This window comes from Pyrus communis, chromosome 8 (genome assembly GCF_963583255.1).
Source record: "Pyrus communis chromosome 8, drPyrComm1.1, whole genome shotgun sequence".
In the NCBI taxonomy this organism is placed as follows: Eukaryota; Viridiplantae; Streptophyta; class Magnoliopsida; order Rosales; family Rosaceae; genus Pyrus; species Pyrus communis.
Window position 1 is genome coordinate 22,420,936 of NC_084810.1, and position 20,664 is coordinate 22,441,599.

The following is a 20,664-nucleotide window of genomic DNA, read 5'->3' on the forward strand; positions in this document are numbered from 1 at the left end:
AAGGAATGGAATTGAAGGATTGCATTAAATACATATTTTACATAAATTATATATGACCGTTAGATAATGATTATATAAAATATATGCAAGTATCATACTCATTCTTCAGAATTAAATTGCATCTTAAAATGTTCAAAATTTATTCTGAACTGATCGTTAATTTGAATCAACTTCACAATATCACTTATAATCTGAACGGATCATTTTTAAGCTATCATTAAGAGATCATCCTTATTAAAATTTACCGAAATCAAAGATTATTTAGTTATCTAACTATGACACGACACGATAATAGAAGAATACAATATTGTCCGCAATTAAAAGATTTTCAAATTTGATAAAAGAGCGATTTATGTTTAAATGAAACAGGGCAATAACAGTTACACATGCTACATAGCAGGTAGTGACACATCTCAACACCAGAGAACTAGAGTCTAGTAACATTAGCCACGCTATTCACTAGAGACCTAAGCCTTAAACCCACCACATTAACGACTTTAATTCCTATTTATCAGATAAACCCTAGCCTTAATAACTGATCCATTCCCAAGCTTAAACCCGGGACACACCGGAAACCCGACAACCTGACCCGCCGGAACCCGCCCGCCCGCAAACGTCACAACACTCTCCATATAACCCGGATGAAACTCCGCCCCTCGACTCGCCTCGAACTGACTCGGCGGCGGGTCGAGCGAAAACGCCAGCAAGTGCAGCAGCCACACCGCTTTCGCCAGACCCAGAAACTCCCCGTAAAACTCGCTCCTCGGGTGCCCCCCTTCTACGACATGTCGTCTCTGCTCCAAGTCCCCGAACAACGACTCCTCCATCTTAGGATGGACGACGGCCAGGTACTTGGTGGAGCAGAACTTCCCGAACTGACACGTGGGCAGGATCCCGAGCAGCTCGGTGGGGTCCATGGCCTTGAAGTCGCGGTACCGGGCGAAGCAGTCGCGGCGGTGCTGGTCCGGGTTGAGCAGCGACGAGAGGCTGCCGTCCATGTAGAACGTCTCGTGATCGAAGCCCTGGAAGAGCTTCCGCGAAATGTAGGACTGCAGCGCGTACTTGGCGTTGCCGTTCTGCGTTGCGATGACCGATGACGTCGTGTTGATCCCGCCGGTGGTGGCGGTGGCGGCTTCGATTGATCGCACAGCGGCGGCGATGTCCCAGTGGGCCGCGCGCATGAGGGAGAGGAGCAGCGACGTGAACGACTTGGATGCCTCTCTCACTTGGCTCATCGTCGCCTCGAACAGCTCCGGCGCCGGAGATACTGCAACTGTAATTAGCAATCGGTTAGGGGGGCAGAATTGTCACTTCGTAGGGTAAGACAGTTAGGAGAGACATTTTACTGTGTACCTTCGGCTAGAGTGATGCAGCCGACTTTTCTTCTGGACACGGACTTGCCCTTCTTCGAGTGGGACCCGTTAACGGCGCCGTTTAGCTTCTCCTTGAGGTTCTGGATCTCGACCTCTCTGGACTTCACCTCTCTCTTCAGCTCGTCCACTGCCGCTTCGTACGGAGCCACCACCTCTCTCAACATACTCCCCGCCATTACTCGCTCTCCGCCGCCGCTACAACGCCTTCTTCGGAACCTCTCTCTCAGTACCCCAATTTTTCTCAGCTCACCGACCACCGCCGCGTCAGCTGCCCTGAGCTTCTCCGGGTCCCACGGGATGTGGGCCTCTTGGAGGCTGACGTACGCCTTCTTCATCGCTGCAACGGCGTCGAACACCTCCCTCATTGCCATCTCCATCTCCACCACCTCCTTCGCCTTCGTCGACCCCCGATCCTCCCCAACCGTTACCCCTAAACCTCCCCCGTCAATCACTTCATCGTCTTCGTCTTCCTCCTTTCCGTCGTGCTTGTCGCCGGCTTCGTGCTCGTACATTTCGTCCTCCTCATCGCCGGCGCGTCGATTCACAGGTGAATCACAGGAATCGTAGCGGCCGGCGGCGAGTGGATGGAGCAAGCAAGAAGCCGCCACTCGCTGAATCAGATCCGAGAAATTCGAAGCCTTTCCCGCCATTTTCTCCCCTTTCTTCTTTGCCTTCAGCACTTCTCAGCCTCTGAGAAAACAAGATCAGATTCGCAGACCAGTGCTTTGAGTGAGGGGTGGGTGCGCAGGATAAGAAATTGTTACCACCGTTTAAGATAGCTTATTTAATTAATTAACTACTTAATTAAAAACAAAAAACGAAGCTGTATGAGACTGACCTATCGGACTCAGTGACAGTCGTGTTTGCTGAAGCTCCCCAACCGGCAACGGATCACCGTGGAGCGGAACGGCGAACAGGCTGTCCCGGCTGCCGTTGACGGCGACGATCTTCTTCTTTCTGAGTTACGGGAAAATTAACGGCGTTATTTAGTGTAAGGTGGTAGGTTATCACAGATTCAGAGTAAGGATACCACTGTGGAGTACGGGGAGGGGCACGTGCATGTGAAGAAAGTTGTCCCCTTACCATACACGTGTGCGATATTTCTATTTGTACGGTGAGGATTTGGAGGGACGGTTGACCATGAAAAAGTTGTCCTTTTCAATTTGATAGAGATGACTGGAACTGAATCATAGTGTCCAGAACAGGAAAAACTCAAATTAAGTTTGAAAAGGGATAAAATAAAAAAATAAAAAAAAACCGAGAGATTAGTTTTTTTATGTTTTATCACAAGCCAAATTATCGAAGGTTTTTTTCATGTTTCGTAGTATTGAATAATACAAGCCATAGGTGGTCTGCATTTGTTTGAATTGTTGCTTTTATTATGGTCCTGTGAATTCATGTTATCCAATGTTCGTAGCATTTAATGTTGCGTTACTTGCGTAGCATGAAAGTTAAATTCTAAATTATCATTTTAGATTACATCATGGAAAAGAGAAGGGGGTTTAAACTCTATATATAATGCGTTAATTTTTGTGGAAAAATCATTTTTCATTAGGCGCTTTTAAAATGCTTGAAAACTGTTTTTTTTATTAATGTTTTTTAGTTTTAAAAGTATTTGAAGCGTTTTTCAAGATTTAGTTGCATTTTTACCAAAGATCCAAAAATCTTTTCATCAAAAGCTTTTTAAGTCATTTTAAAATCACTTTAAAACGAGCTCCACCATCTCTTATTATCGCTATGATTTGAAAAAAAAAAAAAAAAAAAAAAAAAAAAACACTTCTACAGTAGCCCGTACTTGAGCAAGATTTGCTCACTGCTAAGTTCAAAATTGTATTAGTTGTTAAATGAGTTTGATTTTTAAGACAATTTTAGCTGGTAGATTAAATGAAACTCGCCTAATAATATATAACGAAAATGATTAATGCATGCCATTTTCTCCTCTTGCACAACTGCATTTTTTTTTAAGGAAAACTAATGAAAATGACTTTAAAACTTTGAGTTTTAATGATAAGAACAAAATAAATGGTAAAGTGAATAGTACCAAGATTGACTTTTTAATATAAAAATATGATTTTTCGTTAAAGTGAACAGTACCGTATGTTTTTCGTTAAAACTCCTTTTTTTTTTCTTCTAGCTTTTGGTTTAAATAAACCAAAAAGGAATCAAATGACACTTTGAAATGCAGCACAAAAGTTCTCAAGTCTCCTTGCATCACTAAGAGAAAATTTTAGCTATGTTGCTCGACAAATTTCAATTTAGTTTGGAGCCCTCCTAAACTTATAAAATGGCTAATTTCTCACTTATGGTCAAATTCTCAGTCGTTCGTGGCACATTTGCCAATACAAAATCTAGAAAAATAATGTGACATATTTGATTGGAAGACAATTTGAAAGAAGATTAAAGCATCTCCAATGGAGACCCTAAATGGAGTCCCTATAACCGTATAGTCTTTAAATATAGGGACAAATGATTTTCAATGTGCCGAAATTGAAGTTCTCAAAGTATATGAATACATAGAAACTCGCCGGATACCTCATAAGAATTCTCAATATAAGGACTACATAAATGGACTCAAATAGTGGACTCCATATTAATTTTAAGTGGGAATGGTGCTGCTCTTTATGTTTTTTTTCCTTGTTTTTTGAACCTAGACCTGTAAACAGGTTGGGTTTATCGGGTTTGGATCAGGTTAAATCCAACCCATTAAGCGAACGGGTCACCCAAACCCGACTCATTAAGCTAACGGATCACCTATTTCACCGGTTAACATTCTTTTTTTTTTTTAGGCATTCCAATACAATTACACATATTAACTGCAAGGATGTATAAAAGGGTGCTAATAATGAAAAAGGGACTCGGATATATAGTAAACAGACAAGGAGCTACGACTTGGATTTCTCCTCCGTTTGGTTCTGGAACTCTTCCTTAAGGTGGAGAGGTCGAGGGTGAGCTCGTGGAAGCTGTTTGCTAGATACTCGGTCTGGAGGAGGAGCCACATTCGGCTGCTGTTGGAGGAGTCTTCAAGACGGGTTTGGATCCTCTGGAGCAGAGGATGGCAGAGTGGGAAAAGACGGCAGTGGAGCTGTAAATGATGTCTTCAAAGAGGATGGATACAGACTGAGGGATGAGATTTCTCGGGAGAGATGGTGGAAGGAGCGGAGGAGGGTCTGGTTGGAGAGCTTGGGCAATATGAAGGCCCCTGCTAAGGGCCTGCATTCTTGCGGCGGAAATGCTTATGGAGATATTGCCATGAACTAATCAAATGAATGAATCAATGAAGCAGTAGATTATTTATCGATGATGGAAAAAAAGATGGGAAAATAGGAAAAAGATAAGGTGTGGTTATAATTTATAATGGGTGCTAACGGGTCTGACGAATTGACCCAAAATGACCTATTATTTAACGGGTTCACCCTTTAGCGACCTGACCCGTTAAGCATCTACCAAAATACTAATATTAACAGGTTAGGTCCAAAATGCCAGTTCTATTCGAACCCGCCCAAGTGGGGCAACTTGTCATTTGCCTTTTTTTTTTTTTTTTTTTTTTTTAATTCTTGAAAAATCAATGGTTACAATATTTCAATGAAATGAATAATAACTTTTTAATATTTTAGTCCCTATATTTAGGGATTATACTATAAGGAATTTTCATTTTAGACAATATTCTTTTAGGGACTTGAATATTCCTCTAAAACTCCTAAATGAGTCCTAAAAATGGTGGTAGGACTCCCATTGGAGATGCTAAAGTTTCCCCCCTCTAGCTAAATTTATTATGTGATTAATGGTGAGTGCTAGTATGCCCATTTAGTGGCGGAGCCAATATAAGGGTATTAGCTGCTCATGACTCCAATAACTTCATAACCTTAATGTGTATTATTTGTGTATTTGTATACGACTCCTATACACAACTACAACAAATTGAAAATTTGAGTCAAAATACTAAATTTCAAACTGCTGCTTCTTTTGTGCAACCCCCTCTGTACAGTTACTTGTTAATTTTCTTCTTATTTCCTTTGTCGTTCTTCTTCTATTTCTTCTATGTGACATTATGGTGCACAACAAGTGTTCAATAAAAAAACCTCACTCAATAGTCCTAAATAAAAATAGACAAAATGCAACATAACTTGGCAGATACTCATCGTAAGTTCCATGAAATAATCCAATAAAGTTTTTTTGCCCAAAATTATGACCGGTGTGCCTATTTACCCATCGTACTTTTTTACTCATCTTATATTGATTTGTCATTTATCTTTTTCGTATGGGGTCGGTGGGCATCACAACAGTCTAATTTTTAAGCTAAAACCAAATGCATTTCTTCTTTTTTCTCTTTCCCAACTAATTTTTGTAGGACTCATAACTTCAGTTATAAAGCACTTTCAGATTCACGATAGAAGTTTAAACCTCTCATTTCTCAGGAAATTTAAGAGTGTGTGCGCGACAAATGTCGTTGAGTTGCAAGAATTCTTGCATTCATCTTGGCAATTTAAAGACTTAGATTGACTCACATTATCCTTGCACCATAAAAATTGTTCAAAGTTTGCATAAAAATTGGGAGCGGGTATCTCTTGAGCTTTTGAGAGATTTTTTAGTGTGTCCGAAAAACAGGTGATACACCATATGTAATTATACCATTGGAGGTACAATAAAAAATAAAAATAAAAACAAAAACTTTCCACTAGTTATGTGATAACATGTGGTATATCGTATCATATTCTGGACATACCGAAAAATCTCCCTTAAACCTCCCCCAGAAGTGACATAAAAGATCTAATGATCTAAGTTAAAGACAACGGGACCTCAAATGCTCAAAATCTAGAAGAAAAAATAGAAAATCCAACTTGAATTGTCACCTAACAATGCCAAGTAAGCAAGGGACAAATAGATAAGATCACTGAGATATTTCCCATCCTAGAAGTTGGATACTTTTGGTCCAAAAATTTCCCACCACAATTTCTTCAAGTCACCAAGATAATTAGGTAAGCAAAAATATCTCCCTCTTTAATATAAAACCCAATTAAACAGAAAGAAAAGTTTGTAGGAAAATACAGAAGAGATTAGAGAAGAAGAAGAAGAAAAATGGAGTGCTGTGGGAGGCCAAACAGGAGTGACGCTCATTTGTCGAGAGAGGAAGAGGCAGAGATCGAGTCGAAGACGAGAGAGTACTTCGATGGAGTGACTCCCAAGCATCACTCCAAACCTCAACGCAGTGAGTATTCATCAAAGTATGTGGACGATTTGAAAAATAAAGACGAAATTCCCGAACTTGTTGAGTTCCACCGTCTCGAAAGCGATTCTCAGGTTGGTTTTGCAATGAACTTTTATAGTTCACTAATTGTTGCAATTTAACGATAATCATTTAGCACCATACCTTTTTTCTCGCAATTAGTTTGTAAGATGCATGCGTAAAGTCACTTAAGAGCTACTTATGTCAAAACGAAGCTATATTTTTGTAATAATTTCGTTTAGACAAAAAAATCTAATACATTACCTAATACAAGATTAGGGCAAAACAAAAACAAAAAACAAAAAAAAAAAAAACAAAAAAGGGTGATATGCGTTTGCCGGGAGTCGAACCCGGGTCTATTGCTTGGAAGGCAATTATCCTAACCGTTGGACTACAAACGCTTGCTTGTCGGATTCATTTTCTTTCCTATAATAAATTATTTTTGTATGTGAGCAGAAGATAGTGCTGAACGGAAGTGAGGTTGGTGAGGAGTTTGTGGAGACAGACTACTACAAGGACCTGAACGAAACGGACAAGCAGCACCACACCACAGGAACTGGGTTCATCAAAATGCCCAACAAAAGTGACAACCGCTACAGTTTGGAACCGGATTCCGACACCGATGTCCATGCCTCTGGCCAGTGCAACCCAGCAACTAATGACTGGATCCCAGATGCTTCTGCTGCCAATACAGTATATTCAGTTTAACCCCCCGCACGTTTTTACCAATTAACTGTTATTAGCACTCAGAACTAGTCCGTCACTCGTTATTTGTTTTATGATAACGAAAATGTGTACTTGTATATGAAAGAGTGCAAAATGACTTTCTATGAAGCGCGGATGACAGTTAAGTCAACTAACCAATTTGCATTTGTTGGTGGTCTAACTCAATCGTGTGTTTGCTTTTTGTTCCAGGTGGCTTTTGATTCAGGCAAGCCAAGGAGAAGTGACAATTAAGATGGATGGGACTGGGAGTGTGTTAATGTAGCAGATTTTAAGTCTGTATGATAATATTATTGTGAATTTGCAATTTGGGGTTTTCACTTTTCAGTGTTGCCAATAAGTACATCACTATTTCTCATTCATTGGTATTATGCTCCTTCTATAGAGGAAGTTCAATATTTGTTTTCAACTTATGAGCAAAACAAATGTTCGCGAATGTGGGTTAGGCCAAGTGATCAGGGTATGTGCCCGCCTACTTACAGGCGTGTCTGAATAAATAAAGTTCGTTCCAAAACGGCACAGAAACATTTAGCACAAGCAAAACAAAGAAAATCTCACTTGTTAACTCCCTGTCTGAACTAAAATTGCACATTGATGTCCTGCTGTAGTTCTACAACATCTGGAACTGTTATCAGAACGAATCAGTTAAGGTATAAAACAAATTCGATGACCGGACATTGAGAACTTTGCGGAAATTGAGATGTGGAACAGGGGGGAATTAATTTACAATTAAACAAACGGTTATGTCTGCTTCTCCAGATCCTCCTATTCAGTACTTAACAGGGATGAAGTGGAGAGGTGTACCTTCAAGTTGAGAAGCAGTTAAACTCCGGTGACGTATAAGCTAGCTGCAAATACAATGTCGCGCTTTATTGCATTTGAAGCTGTTACCATTTTCTTGTACAGAGCAGAATTACCCATAATCGATGCAGCATTTTTGAACTCACGACACGTCTCATCAAGTCTGACAATGGTTCGCACTATCATTCCTTCAGCAACATCTGTAAGTTCACAAATGTCTGCAAACGGAGTGCCCTGCAATAACAAGGGGATGTAAGACCAATCACTCAAAATCATAGGAAGAGTTGATGAAATTCTCAGATAAATACCTTCGCCCACTCATAAACGACTTCAACAAGACCAAACTTGAGATTCTCTCGAGCGTACTCCTCTGGATTTATTTGAAGTTTGAAGTGGGATTGAAGCTGGCCAAGTCTTATTGCTGTATCGTACAACCTGAAATGAATAATTATATAAATTGAGTTTACTCTGGAACGGGAACAAGATTTGTTCTTTTTCTTTGTCATAGTGTGCTGAAACTAGGAGGATAATACAGAAACCAATTTTGATGGAAATTATGGCATGTGCAGCATGATGTAACCAAAGTTTTGATTATCAGCACCCAAGCCAGGACTCCATAAGCATCTCATATCTGATAACAAGTATGTGCTCAGAGACACCGAGAAGTAAAAATTCTATGCCAAATCCGGCCAGACCTACTGGTCGATTGCAGCCTCTAAATGTAAGCATAAAGTAGACTACCCAAATCCTTGTATTAAACACGATATTTAAGCATGCAATTTGGCACAGAGAAGAAAGTTTTGTATGCAGATGATGGGAGTGAATGACCTCTGTTTGGCCTGAGACAGTTTTGGAGTAAGAGAAGGTTCAGAAGTATTCTTCTGCTGAAACACAAAAGCAGACATCAACGCCACCGCTTCTTCTGGTTCCAGGTCATCCAGTTGGTTTTCAAACAAACACTCTGTGGCTATCAACTCCTCCCCAGAGTTCATTTCGCAAGCAACACGGCCTTTTATTTGAACCACAAGATCAGCATCGATACATCCAATTTCCTGCAGAACATCTATCTGAAAATACAAAGCTAAACTACTAAGATGAATCACAAGTGTTAAGACAATTATCACAAGCCACAAGCAACTAAGAAATATCATCCGCATTGTAGAAATGTACCCGGCCTTGAAAGTCTGGCATTTGTTGAAGTGCTTCATCTGACATTTCAAACTTAAGAGCATCGACTTCCTCACTGTGTCTCTTTTTCTCTCTTGCTAACTTACTGTGCTCGTCCAACTTTATACATCCATGGCACTTATTCTTTGCCATCTTTTGCAATAAGTTAGTCCACTTGTAGTATGTTGCCACGAGATTCATATCTGTCAACTTCAGATCTGAACCAGAGTCACCACAATGAAAGTCAGCTTTAAGAGCGAGTTCAGCTTTAACAATTCTTAATTTATCCCAAGTGTTGGGCACATTTTAACAATTAATGAGAACATGCAAGCTATTATATAAGTAGGCTAGAAGGCTTTCTCAACAATTAAATTTTGAACCTAACAGAAACAACTGAACAGAAAGGAGAAAGAAAAGGGGACAAACGAATATCAAATCAAGGAGTGAATTCAAATTTCCAACAGCACAAAAATCAACCAAAGAAGGCATGCATCGCAACTCTATAGTTGCACTGTTGCATTAAGGTGTATATTTATCTGGGATTGAAGGGAATTCTGTAATGATACAACTGCACTTGCCCAGAATCTTATTTCTTATTTGGAATTTGAATTGACAGATAGATCTACCTTTACGTGGATCCAAGGCTGGAGGGTACTTATTTTCATCGGATTTTGTGTCCAACAGCTGTTGAACTGTCTTGGAGTAAGCAGCACTGCTATTGTCTTCAAGAAGCCCAACTTGGTCAATTTTTATCTTGCAATTGCATATGCATAGAAAATCTTTGATGTCGACTCCTTTAACCTCAAAGCTCACCCCAGCAGCAGAACCCTGGTGTGGTAATATTATGTTGATGACACCCTTTCCTTTCCGAGTTTTGACACCAGAACAATAATCTTCATCAAGACCACGTTTAGATTTTGGTGCCACAAAAAACCCTTGTCGAAAGTCCGTGCTTTTGCTATCTTGCAAGTTACCACTACCCAGTGGAGTCTGCGGCGGTGGTTCATGTTTCAGCACCAAAACAATATATTGTTTATTAGTAGCACAAGGTGCTTTCACGACGACTCCAAGCAAGTGGTCCCGCTCCTGTTGGTAAAGCATGATACGGTATCAGCATACCCATAATATTTGGAATTTGAGTTATTTTTTTATAGATATAAATCAGATGCCAGCATAATATCAGTAACCACAAATCACGTAAAGAATCACCAAAAGTCATGCAGGAAAAGAATCATATCTAGCAGTTAGTAACACATATTGCTACAGCATGTTCACTGCATAATAACACTAATCCGAAGAGCAATACTACAATTTGATCCTGAAGGAGGGCAAGGACGGGGAACTTAATATAAAAAAACAAATGGTTTAGGATATGACTGGAATAAATGTGTAACTATGTAAGGGACTCACTGACTGTGATTTCATGACTACCACTCTCCCAGTTGTAAGAAATTGTTGGGCAACAGGAGACTGCATAACTGCCTCCAATATTTCCGTGTTATGATTCTCAGCTTCCGAGTGGATGTCATAATACTCCTCAATAGCTGGTTCACCTTTTATACATCTACATGCAAAGTATCCATGCAACACAAAGGTTTGTATGTGATGAAAGGCAAAAAATAACATCAAAAAATAAATTGCAGTACAGCATCTAATTTGCTCACATTTCATTGATATTAGTATCATAGAGATTCCCACATTACACATCTACTAAACTGATCAACAAGGACAACCCATCGGCCATTGTTTAAAAAAAAATCAATTTTTTTTTTTTATATCATTCATAAATGCTAATATGCTGCTACAAGTATACAAATTAAATTATTATACAAGTCCATAAACTTACTCGATAGTTTTTGTAGCCTGAGCAAGCTTTCGCATCAGAAGTTGCTGCTGTTCTGGTAGTTTCTTCTGAGCATGGAACTCAGCAAAACTTCTTTTCAGCATGTCCTCCACCTGCAGTGACAGTCCCAACCAATATTATTAAAATGGAGTTACTTACACTGCAGAGCTAAAACCTTTACTTACGATATGAAAAGCAGACTTGTATTCTTCATAAACACAGAATAACTTAAAAGGAAAAATCGATGTGAGTTGATAGAAAACCGTGAGACTCCGTTTAACATGCAGAAGCCATTCCTTTATCCAATATACCCAAGATTGTTATATTTTAAGTGCAGACTGAGCTAAAACCTTACGGACTTATGATATGAAAAGAAGACTTGTATTCTCCATAAATAAAGAATTAACTAAATGGAACAATCATTATAACTTTACGAAAAATCAGCTTTTGCTGATAGAATACTGTGAGAATGAGATTAAAATCCATAAGCTATTCCTTCACCCAGTGGGGCCATGATGGGCATTACTTTAAATGCAGCCTGAGCAGCACCTAACGGGTTTTCTTTCCCCTCCTAGTGAGCCTCGTTGAAATATTACTGATTCTGGGCCACTCTATTTACAAGAGGCATATATTGGTTATACCATAAGATGCAGACATTATATTTAGCTCCTAGAATTTGGGATGTTAATTCAATTTTGGTAAAATGCTGATCTGCAATCCTTTTCCCTTCCTTATTTGTATGAAAGAAGTAACTAGGTACCTTCAGTTCCTCAACACGAAGGAGATGCAGGATCATAATATAGGTAAGCCGAAACTGAGATTCAAGCCTGGTTGCACTTCCAACTATGACATGCTTCAAATCACTCTCTCCTAGGATTTCATCACGGCACATTACAATAACTGTACCAATTTTATCAAGTCCTCTTCTGCCAGCACGCCCTGCCATTTGAGTGTATTCTCCTGGAAGTAATTGTCTAAATTCCTTGCCATCAAATTTCCTTAATGTATCAAAAACAACCTGCAAAACCCTTAAAGAATGTTAGAATGCAACCAACACAGAGCAAACGTGTATAAAGATGCCCAGTCGGTTGTCACTAAGCCACTTGTAAATTTACAAGATATTCTATTGGCAAATCAGAAATGTTTGTCAAAATTGAAGTTTCATCAATACAAACAAACCACAACTAGTATAGGACATGAAGTGGCTCTGCAGAAAATTATACTCTAGTTAGGTGTCAGAGACTATGTTCTTTCTTGTTTTAATGAAATACTGATTAATGGAACATAAAAGTATAGAACTCAAGTATGAAATCAAAACCATCAAGCGAATCAGTTTAATGTTGGAATTGAATTAACGAGACTTCTACATGACCACGTTATAAGATGTCAAAGTAGAAGATCTTACAGGAGTAGCCTCAAATGATGGAAATACTTAGTTCAGTCAACAGATTTGCAAACATTTGTGCCAACAGGACTATTTCTAAACTTGTACGACTATTTCTTTGAAGTTTTTTCAGATTGATTGATGTTAATCAATTCAAAATTAAAAAGTAGAAAACCAATTCAACAAAAGAATTCGGATACATAGAATATGCGCCAAAGGACAAAATAACATTTTTTTTTTTTTATATTTGTAGCAGAATTATCCTTCCCATTTTGAGAAAACTGCATAACACAACTCACCGTTCTAGCTGGTGCATTAACCCCCATTGCAAATGTCTCTGTTGAGAACAAAACCTACAACAACAGAGATAAGCAGTAAAACATTATAGATAAAAAATGAGCGTAACTCAATCAAATGCGATAACAACAATGGTGAAACCTGAACTCTAATGGTCATTATTAACACACATATACAACTATTTGCAATATTTTTGTTAACCACTAAAGATCATCAAAGGTACCTGGTGTATCATTTTGAAAATCGAAATACGAATGTCACAACACAGAAATAATACAGAAGTGAAATACCTTGATCACTCCACGACAAAAAAGCATTTCCACAACTTCCTTAACAATTGGAAGCAGTCCAGCATGATGGACACCAATCCCTCTATGAAGAAGGCTTTGAACTCTGACAACCTGAATATCAAGTCATATTATGTCAAGCCTCAAGGTTTTTCTGGTTAAGTATAAAGAAATATTTAGCGTGCAACCGAACCTGTGGTAAAGTCCTATCAGATCCCTTTAGCCGCGAAAATGCTTTGTCACAGAAAACACGAATCTCACTTTTCTCAGAACTACTTGTAAGGTCAGTCCCATACATACTATCAACTGACTTATCACAGCGATTCTTTGAGAAACAAAATACCACCACCTAGGCAGACATTGAAACCAAGATTACATAATTATAACTACTACAAGAGAAGGTAACGCTAAGTTACTAACACAGGCTTAACAAGAATAACGCAACAACTCTCTGGTTCCTACATATTGGGTGGAAATTCCAATCTCGCCATGGACTATTGACAATACTTTCGTATAAGCTACAGCTGAAAAAAATGGAAGGAATCAATGTTTTTTTCCCCTGTTAAATATGAAACTAATGCAGAAAACACATTTCGCGGTGCTTTCCTCTTGTTTTTCTAAAACTACTCTACTTCAGTAGAAAAAACTAATTTTTATTTTTTGAGTTTTCCACTTATATTTTATTTAATAGGAGGAAAAAAAACTACACAATCCTTGCGGGTGGTAGTTGTATTCTTTCCATGAATGACTAGAATCAAATGAATTGAAAGCAACAGGCATGCGCCATAGGGATTATATTCGAACATACAGGTAATAGTGACATCTTTGAGAGCTTGTTAATAAGTGACAACCACAAAGAAACATCTGATCTTCTTAAACCCCAACTGTTCATGCCATTTTTGTTTTGATTTTCTCCTCTCGTTCGGGAGAAATTCCCTGAATTTTGGGGACCAGATTGCTTCTTCTGTTTTCCGCCCCAGTTTGAACTTTGTTTTTGAGATCGAGTCCCATCATGAGAAGCTGAAGCTGGTGCCTGTGATCCACTACCACCAGTGGCAGAACTCATATTCTTTTTCTTAAATGCATCTTTTGCAGCTTCGAACCCCTTGGGAATAAAGCTTTCACTTTCACATATTTTGTAAAGTTCTCCGGAGTAAAATAGACAGTGCTCCAATGGGACTGGTCTTTTTGTAGTCCTGATATCAGAATTATACTCTCAAATATGAAAATCGTGTAAATAAGTTGACAACAATGCAATTCAAATTTCCTTTGAGCCACATCCTTATATAAATAGTTTGAACAACAAGACAAAAACAGATCAAGAGAGTTTCAAATAATTTGAACTGTCACAAAATAACCAAAATAACATAAATAAATCCATATGCCACAAAGATTCATGCTTACCCGGTAACACGGATTTGCTTTTGCTTTGTCCGTCCAATCCAGTCAGCAAACTCGACTTTGTTTGGTACCTACGAGTTCATAATTAATACGTAATGCAATGCATCTTGTGCTGCAAACATAAATAATAAAACAGGGGCAGGGGAAAATAAAGACCAACTGTCCACATATCAAATTCCAAATATATTTACTGAAGCTGAGAATTTAGCTTAAGAGCAACAACAGTTATTCCAAAGTTTTGATAATAGGCACTCCTAAGATGTATACAAGGGAGTAGGCACCACGGTAAGGTAAACAAGCAAATCCACTTGCTACCCAGGTTACAATAATAGGTACGTTCTTCCAACCATAGCATTTATTATCAATCAAATTATTTGGTCTAAATCATCTGATCCTAATATATTCTAGTAGTACAAAGTAAGAAACAATAACTTTTAAGAAATTCTTTGCTGTATCACCTAAATGCCTAATCAATAATTTATTCTGTCAAATAAAAGACTATAGTGATCAACAAACTTAAACCCTTATACTTTTCTTTTATAGATAATCATACTTCATATTTGCACATTTCATTCATGATATTTGCATATTTCATTCATGTTGAGATTGGCAACAGTATCAGGAAAAAGTAAGTACCGTAGCTGAAAGGAGGACAATATTGATGTGTCTTGGAAGCATTATAATAACTTCTTCCCAAACAACACCTCTTTCGACATCATTGACGTAGTGCACTTCATCAAAGATAACCTATCTCCCACAGAGATGCAGAAAGAGTAGCAAAAAAATATTTTTGCTTATTAAAAAAAAACTGGGGAAAACAAAATACAAAACTTAACCAACAAAATGGTGGGAAATTACTGTTCAAAAGAATATCACAGAAAATGAGCCTTTTACCCATTCAATATCACGTATTATGTCAGCACCGCGATAAAGCATTGACCTCAATATTTCGGTTGTCATAATGAGACAAGAAGCCTCTGGCCTCAAGCTAACATCACCAGTGAGAAGTCCAACATCAAATTTTCCACACAAATCTCTATATTTTTGGTTGCTGATGGTTTTGATAGGAGCTGTATACACAGCTCTGGTGCAATGCTGCACAAAATTAACATAAGGGTCAGAATCGACAAAGAAACCAAATATATATGATTAAAGAAACAGCGAGCTCATAGATTCAAGGTGTACTTTTGATGCTAAAGCAAATGCATATTCTGCAACAACTGTCTTTCCAGCTGATGTGTGAGCAGCCACAAATACCGAGTCCCCCTTTTCAAGATAATAAATAGCCTGTAAACATCCCAATGCGGAGGAAAGTTTATTTAGGGTATAAAACAGAATTTCAAAGCAATCTTAAGATAATAATGTTAAATAATTTGTAATCTATAACGTGAGAGAAAAGGAGGAAAGTAGATTTAGAAATATGAACGATTTCTATGTGTAATTTTTTTTCGTCCACAAAATCCTACAATTTACTGTCACATGAAAAGTCTGATGACAGTTTCAACATGAGAAGCTGCATTATCATGACATCTAGATTCTGTAAAGAAGAAGATATAAAGTTGTTTGGACTGCCCTCTCTAATGCATATGGTGAAAATATGGATAATATAATTAAGTAGCTACACAACTGTTTAAATTTGATCCTTCTCAATAGCACTACAAGTATAACTCACCCAACAATATACCTATATCTAGCCCTGTTCTCTACATGACAACAATGTACAACGCACTTAACCATGTTGACTTCATTATGTAGTCAGTAAAATCAATGCCTGTGGGTCATCCGCAACATCCCACTTTTGAAACAGACTGAGAGTGATGTATATGTATAAATCCACTGTTGATCATTTTTTTTTTCATCATTATAATTAAATTGTATTAGCTAAAGGGATATGAGCTCAACTACAAGCCAAGGAAAACCAAGCTTAGTAATTAAATATCAGAATTTTATCCCTCAAAACTAATCATTGAGCAACGATCTACCGCTACCATTTTTACGTGAAACTAATCAATCTATAAATTTTGGTCTAAAAGAATTTTACAAGAAAAAAAATAAATCAGTCTTCTAATGGAAAAATAGCAGAAGAGAGTCTGGATTGACCGATACCTCCTTCTGGAATTTGTCCAATTCAAAAGGAAAATCCATTGCTTTGTTGGGAACAAGATCATGAAAGTTCTGTGCAATATATTCAGTACCTCCACTAATAGCCCAAGCCTGCCAATGGTGAACTAGTTAAAAAATAAAAATATAGCAGTGAGCAAGTTTCAGTTAAAAGCATGAAACATGACATGTGGAAATATTAGAAATTTTCTGTTAACTGTTACTTCACAACTAAATACCACTTTCGGATTTTGTTCATCATCTTCACCAGTTCCATTAGATCTTGACTTTGTTTCTCCTGCCTCAACTGACAAAAGCTCATCCAACAAAGACAATTCAGGCTCACAAGAATCGATGGCAACATCAACCTCCTTTGCTTCATCCTCTGACTTAACAGATTCCGATCCTGACAATTGACCTTTGTGGACGGCATCCACATTAGCCCAAAAATAATGAAAGCAAAACACTTAAGAGACTGCTCACAGAATTGTCCTTTGTTCAAAGTTACCCTGTGAAGTATTTGCAACATAATCCACAACCCTAGTTGATGTTTGATAGGCAGGGGGAATAGAGTTAACTTTTCACTTTATGAATTATTATAGATGCATAGTTTATTAACCCTGCAACTAGTAGAAGCTGAAATCCAATGTGGATACATGATCTTGAAATGTATCACAGTTCTGCATAATCTACTTTCTACACTTAGTTGAGAACAAACATCAAAGCAATCTCAACCTAACAGAGCCAAGTTAACCGGAGCTGATTTGAAAGCAGAAATATTCTAAATCTGGCCTACGACTGCCCTGATTTTATAAGCCTAAGCATCAAGGCCCAGTGAATTAAGTTACAGCTCTTACTCTTAACCCATAAAATTCTAAACATTATAAACAAATTGTATCCAGTTAGCAGTTTATACATACCATCTCCTTCAAATTCAACAACTTCCTCTTCCCAAGCCTTCTTGAACAGGTCATCAAACTGTACAGACAACCCACTCTGCGAATACTAGCAAGACATAAAAATAAAACATTTGTTAACTTAAGATAAGAGACAATTATAATATAGAAAGGATAGAAGTATAAAAAGAATATAGGAGGAACCACTGAGTTTTTAAACTATGACTCAGTAGAGAGAGAGAGAGAGAAGCAAAACTGACCAGTTTTTCATCTGACGTGCTCTCCATGGAACTTTGATCCTTATATACATTCCACGAGCATGGATAGGCCTTCCAAAAAAGCTATTCCATCAATATTATGTTATGTATAATTTATATTTTTACAACTTTCAATCTAGATGACAATTAAATTAACCTTCAGATCACCAAGGTCCAATCCTTGCTTAAAGCTTGGAGGTACAGCCTGAGGAGAGCCACCAACCAGAAGTTCGCGTACCCATTCGCCATTACAAGCACCATCAGGAACAACTCTTTCTAGAGATTGGGAATCATCCAAGCCTCCTGGACGAAAAGGGCGGTTGTTGATGCTTCCCCGTACAAAATCCTTAGCTGGTCCAGCCAAACGTGGCAATGAACCAGACTCTCGAGCTCCTACTATAAGTTCTGACACATCCACCTAAACCAATATAAAAGCAAACTCTGGGACACACTTAGAAACACAAGGGTAACAAATGTAGCACTAAAACAGTACAAAAAACCCTAAAGAACAAAAATTCCTGGTGATTTAGGTTGTATTCTAATAGCATCTAGAACAATCAATGAATTATATATACCCCCATTGTGCTTTTGACTTCCCACGCTAAGCTAATCGACATGTGTGGGTAAACACAAACACTGGGTGAACCACATACCTGCACAGATTTAGGTTCCCATTCACCTTCAGCCGACCCATTCTTCTGGCGCCGAAATGGCAATTCCCACGTGGGAACCACAACGCAGCGCGGCAGTGATGGCTCCAAGGGAACATCTGCCTTATCAAACCAGTCAAAATCCCACTGCCTCCCAACCTTTTCGGATGCAAATACTTCGTCATCCAATCTCAGCGACAGATACTTCTCCTCTATATACTCTTTTATCGATCCGGGCGTCTCCCTAGGAAAAGCAGGCGGCTGATACACGCAAAACAACGCATACATTAATATCCGAATTTCGAGTTGCAGCCATGTTTAGCAAATTGAAAATACTCTCCTAGTCTCCAGTTTCCGGAAACAAATTTTGAAACCAATCTTTGGTTGCTTGCCATTGAAGCATTCAAGCTTTCAAACTTACACTCTCCACATTACAATTCAGCTTCCAAATGCACTTATACCAAAACCTAACACGACAATTCGACACTTGAACATAATGGCATCCAATTTATGCAAATTAAGAAGTAAAAGGGAGTGACTTTGAGAAGGCAGACCCTAGAAGAAAACAAAATTGGCAGCGGAATTGCATAGTGGAAGGAGAGAACCGACCAGAATGAAATCAGGAAGAGACTTGACGGGGTCGGAGCTTTCAACGGTGGAGAGGGGCTCAAGCCGGAGGTGGCCACTGTGGCCAGAGAATCCGACCCGGAACGAGAGCCCGTTCGCGGCTTCTATGGGATCCATTTTTTGGGATCCAGGGTTGGAGTGTTTCGGGGGTTAAAAAACCTTTCGAACACTCTTGATTTTTTATTCCGATTCCGAAGGGTCTGATTTTTGGCGGGTTTTGTTTGATGGGCTGTCGAAAGAACTCAAAGAAGTGTCGTCGTTGTCACTTCTTCACTGTCTTTGGTTCAACTATATGTAGAAAATAGTATCTTAGTGAGTAAGAAATCAGAGTTTTAGAGAGAGAGAATTGTTAAACTGTATTTTCAGTTGCATTAAAATTCTGTGTACAATCAGTATTTATACATAAATACCAAAGTTAACTAATTATGCTGACTCAGCACTCCCCTAACTAACATGTAGACTAAGGTACTAATGTGGTGCTTCACACCCTTGATCAGATTGTGAACCTTCATTACTCCTAACACAGACCCTCAAGCCTAAGGTAGAGGAGCGAACTGAAAGCTTGTCAACCAAGGAAGCAAAACAATCAGCCGAAGAAACTTGGTGAAAATATCAGCAATCTATGACATTGTGCTAACATGTTGAACACCAATTTGTCCCAAAAAACCTTCTCTTAGATGAAATGATGATCATTCTCAACATGGTTTGTCCGAGCATGGAAAACTGGATTGAAAGCTAGTGATGTTGCACTCTTGTTATCACAGAAGATGACAGGTTTTCTGAGAAAAGGGAATGAAATATCAAAAAGAATCTTGCAAATCCAAGTAATTTCTGCAGCAATGCTTGCAAGAGACCTGTATTCTGCCTCAATGGATGACTTAGCCATTGCGTTTTGTTTCTTAGCACTCCAAGACACCAAATTCGATCCCAAAAACACACAATATCTACTTGTAGAGCGTTTGTCAACAAGGTAGCCAGCCCAATCATCATCGGACTAAGCTGTGAGATGCTGAGCACCTTTTGTAAACCATAGTCCTGGTCAATGGTACCTTTGAGATATCGTAAGATACGCTTTACAGCTTGCAAATGTATGGTTCTTGGAGCCTGCATATGTTGACAAACTTGATTCACTACAAAAGCTAGATCAGGTCAAACCCTGGTAAGGTACTGCAATGCACTAATAGTGGACATGTAGGAAGTAGGATCTGGAAGTAAAGTACTAGAGTGATCCAGTTTAGAATAATTAACTGGAGTGTTGCATGGTTTAACACCTAACATATTAGTTTTCTTGAGCAAATCCAAAGCATACTTAGACTGATGAAGAAATAAGCCTTTGGAAGACCTTTGCACTTCAATTCCCAAAAAATATTGAATATCACCAAGATCTTTAATAGGAAACATAGCTTGTGGTTGAGAAATAATGGTTTGGTATACTAAAGATGAGCTATTTGTGATGATTATATCATCAACATAAACCAAGATGAATGTTACATCCTAGCCTGGGCCCCCATCATATTCCGGGTTCGACTCCACCATAACACAATATTGTCCGCTTTGGGCCCCAACCACGCTCTCACGGTTTTGTTTCTAGGAACTCACACAAGAACTTCCCAATAGGTCACACATCCTAGGAC

The 20,664-nt window shown here is 38.6% G+C and overlaps 3 protein-coding genes and 1 non-coding gene across 8 annotated transcripts; 1 reads left to right on the plus strand and 3 right to left on the minus strand.

Annotated features, from left to right (window-relative positions):
• Positions 1 to 317: 317 nt before the first annotated feature.
• Positions 318 to 2,357, minus strand: LOC137743691 (protein GRAVITROPIC IN THE LIGHT 1-like). The gene is made up of 3 exons (XM_068483622.1): positions 2,212 to 2,357; positions 1,354 to 2,063; positions 318 to 1,273 (listed from the first exon to the last, which is right to left on the minus strand). The coding sequence occupies exons 2-3, from the start codon at positions 2,021 to 2,023 to the stop codon at positions 498 to 500; spliced, it is 1,446 nt and encodes a 481-aa protein (XP_068339723.1). The 5' UTR covers positions 2,024 to 2,063; positions 2,212 to 2,357; the 3' UTR covers positions 318 to 497.
• Positions 2,358 to 6,393: 4,036 nt separating this feature from the next.
• LOC137741685 (uncharacterized) lies at positions 6,394 to 7,682 on the plus strand. Its single transcript, XM_068481387.1, has 3 exons — positions 6,394 to 6,671; positions 7,054 to 7,290; positions 7,513 to 7,682. Exons 1-3 carry the CDS (start codon positions 6,450 to 6,452, stop codon positions 7,552 to 7,554), a joined length of 501 nt encoding a protein of 166 aa, XP_068337488.1. The 5' UTR covers positions 6,394 to 6,449; the 3' UTR covers positions 7,555 to 7,682.
• Positions 6,927 to 6,998, minus strand: TRNAG-UCC (transfer RNA glycine (anticodon UCC)). The gene has a single exon. It is a non-coding gene; the product is annotated as a tRNA-Gly (tRNA).
• Positions 7,683 to 7,859: 177 nt separating the features above from the next.
• Positions 7,860 to 19,312, minus strand: LOC137741684 (DExH-box ATP-dependent RNA helicase DExH11-like). 5 transcript variants are annotated; one of them, XM_068481383.1, is made up of 24 exons: positions 19,013 to 19,311; positions 18,407 to 18,664; positions 17,911 to 18,171; positions 17,757 to 17,825; positions 17,521 to 17,605; positions 16,840 to 17,018; positions 16,607 to 16,714; positions 15,686 to 15,787; positions 15,395 to 15,595; positions 15,137 to 15,247; positions 14,504 to 14,571; positions 13,908 to 14,295; positions 13,293 to 13,448; positions 13,103 to 13,213; positions 12,815 to 12,868; positions 11,892 to 12,149; positions 11,135 to 11,244; positions 10,699 to 10,852; positions 9,915 to 10,374; positions 9,292 to 9,506; positions 8,950 to 9,188; positions 8,430 to 8,556; positions 8,125 to 8,355; positions 7,860 to 7,945 (listed from the first exon to the last, which is right to left on the minus strand). In XM_068481383.1, exons 1-23 carry the CDS (start codon positions 19,145 to 19,147, stop codon positions 8,143 to 8,145), a joined length of 4,062 nt encoding a protein of 1,353 aa, XP_068337484.1. In that variant the 5' UTR covers positions 19,148 to 19,311; the 3' UTR covers positions 7,860 to 7,945; positions 8,125 to 8,142. The 5 variants fall into 5 exon arrangements, with proteins under 5 accessions (XP_068337484.1, XP_068337487.1, XP_068337486.1 ...); XM_068481386.1 differs by having other exon boundaries at positions 7,860 to 8,355; positions 16,843 to 17,018; positions 17,521 to 17,596; positions 19,013 to 19,312; XM_068481385.1 differs by having other exon boundaries at positions 7,860 to 8,355; positions 17,521 to 17,596.
• Between the last annotated feature and the right edge of the window lie 1,352 nt (positions 19,313 to 20,664).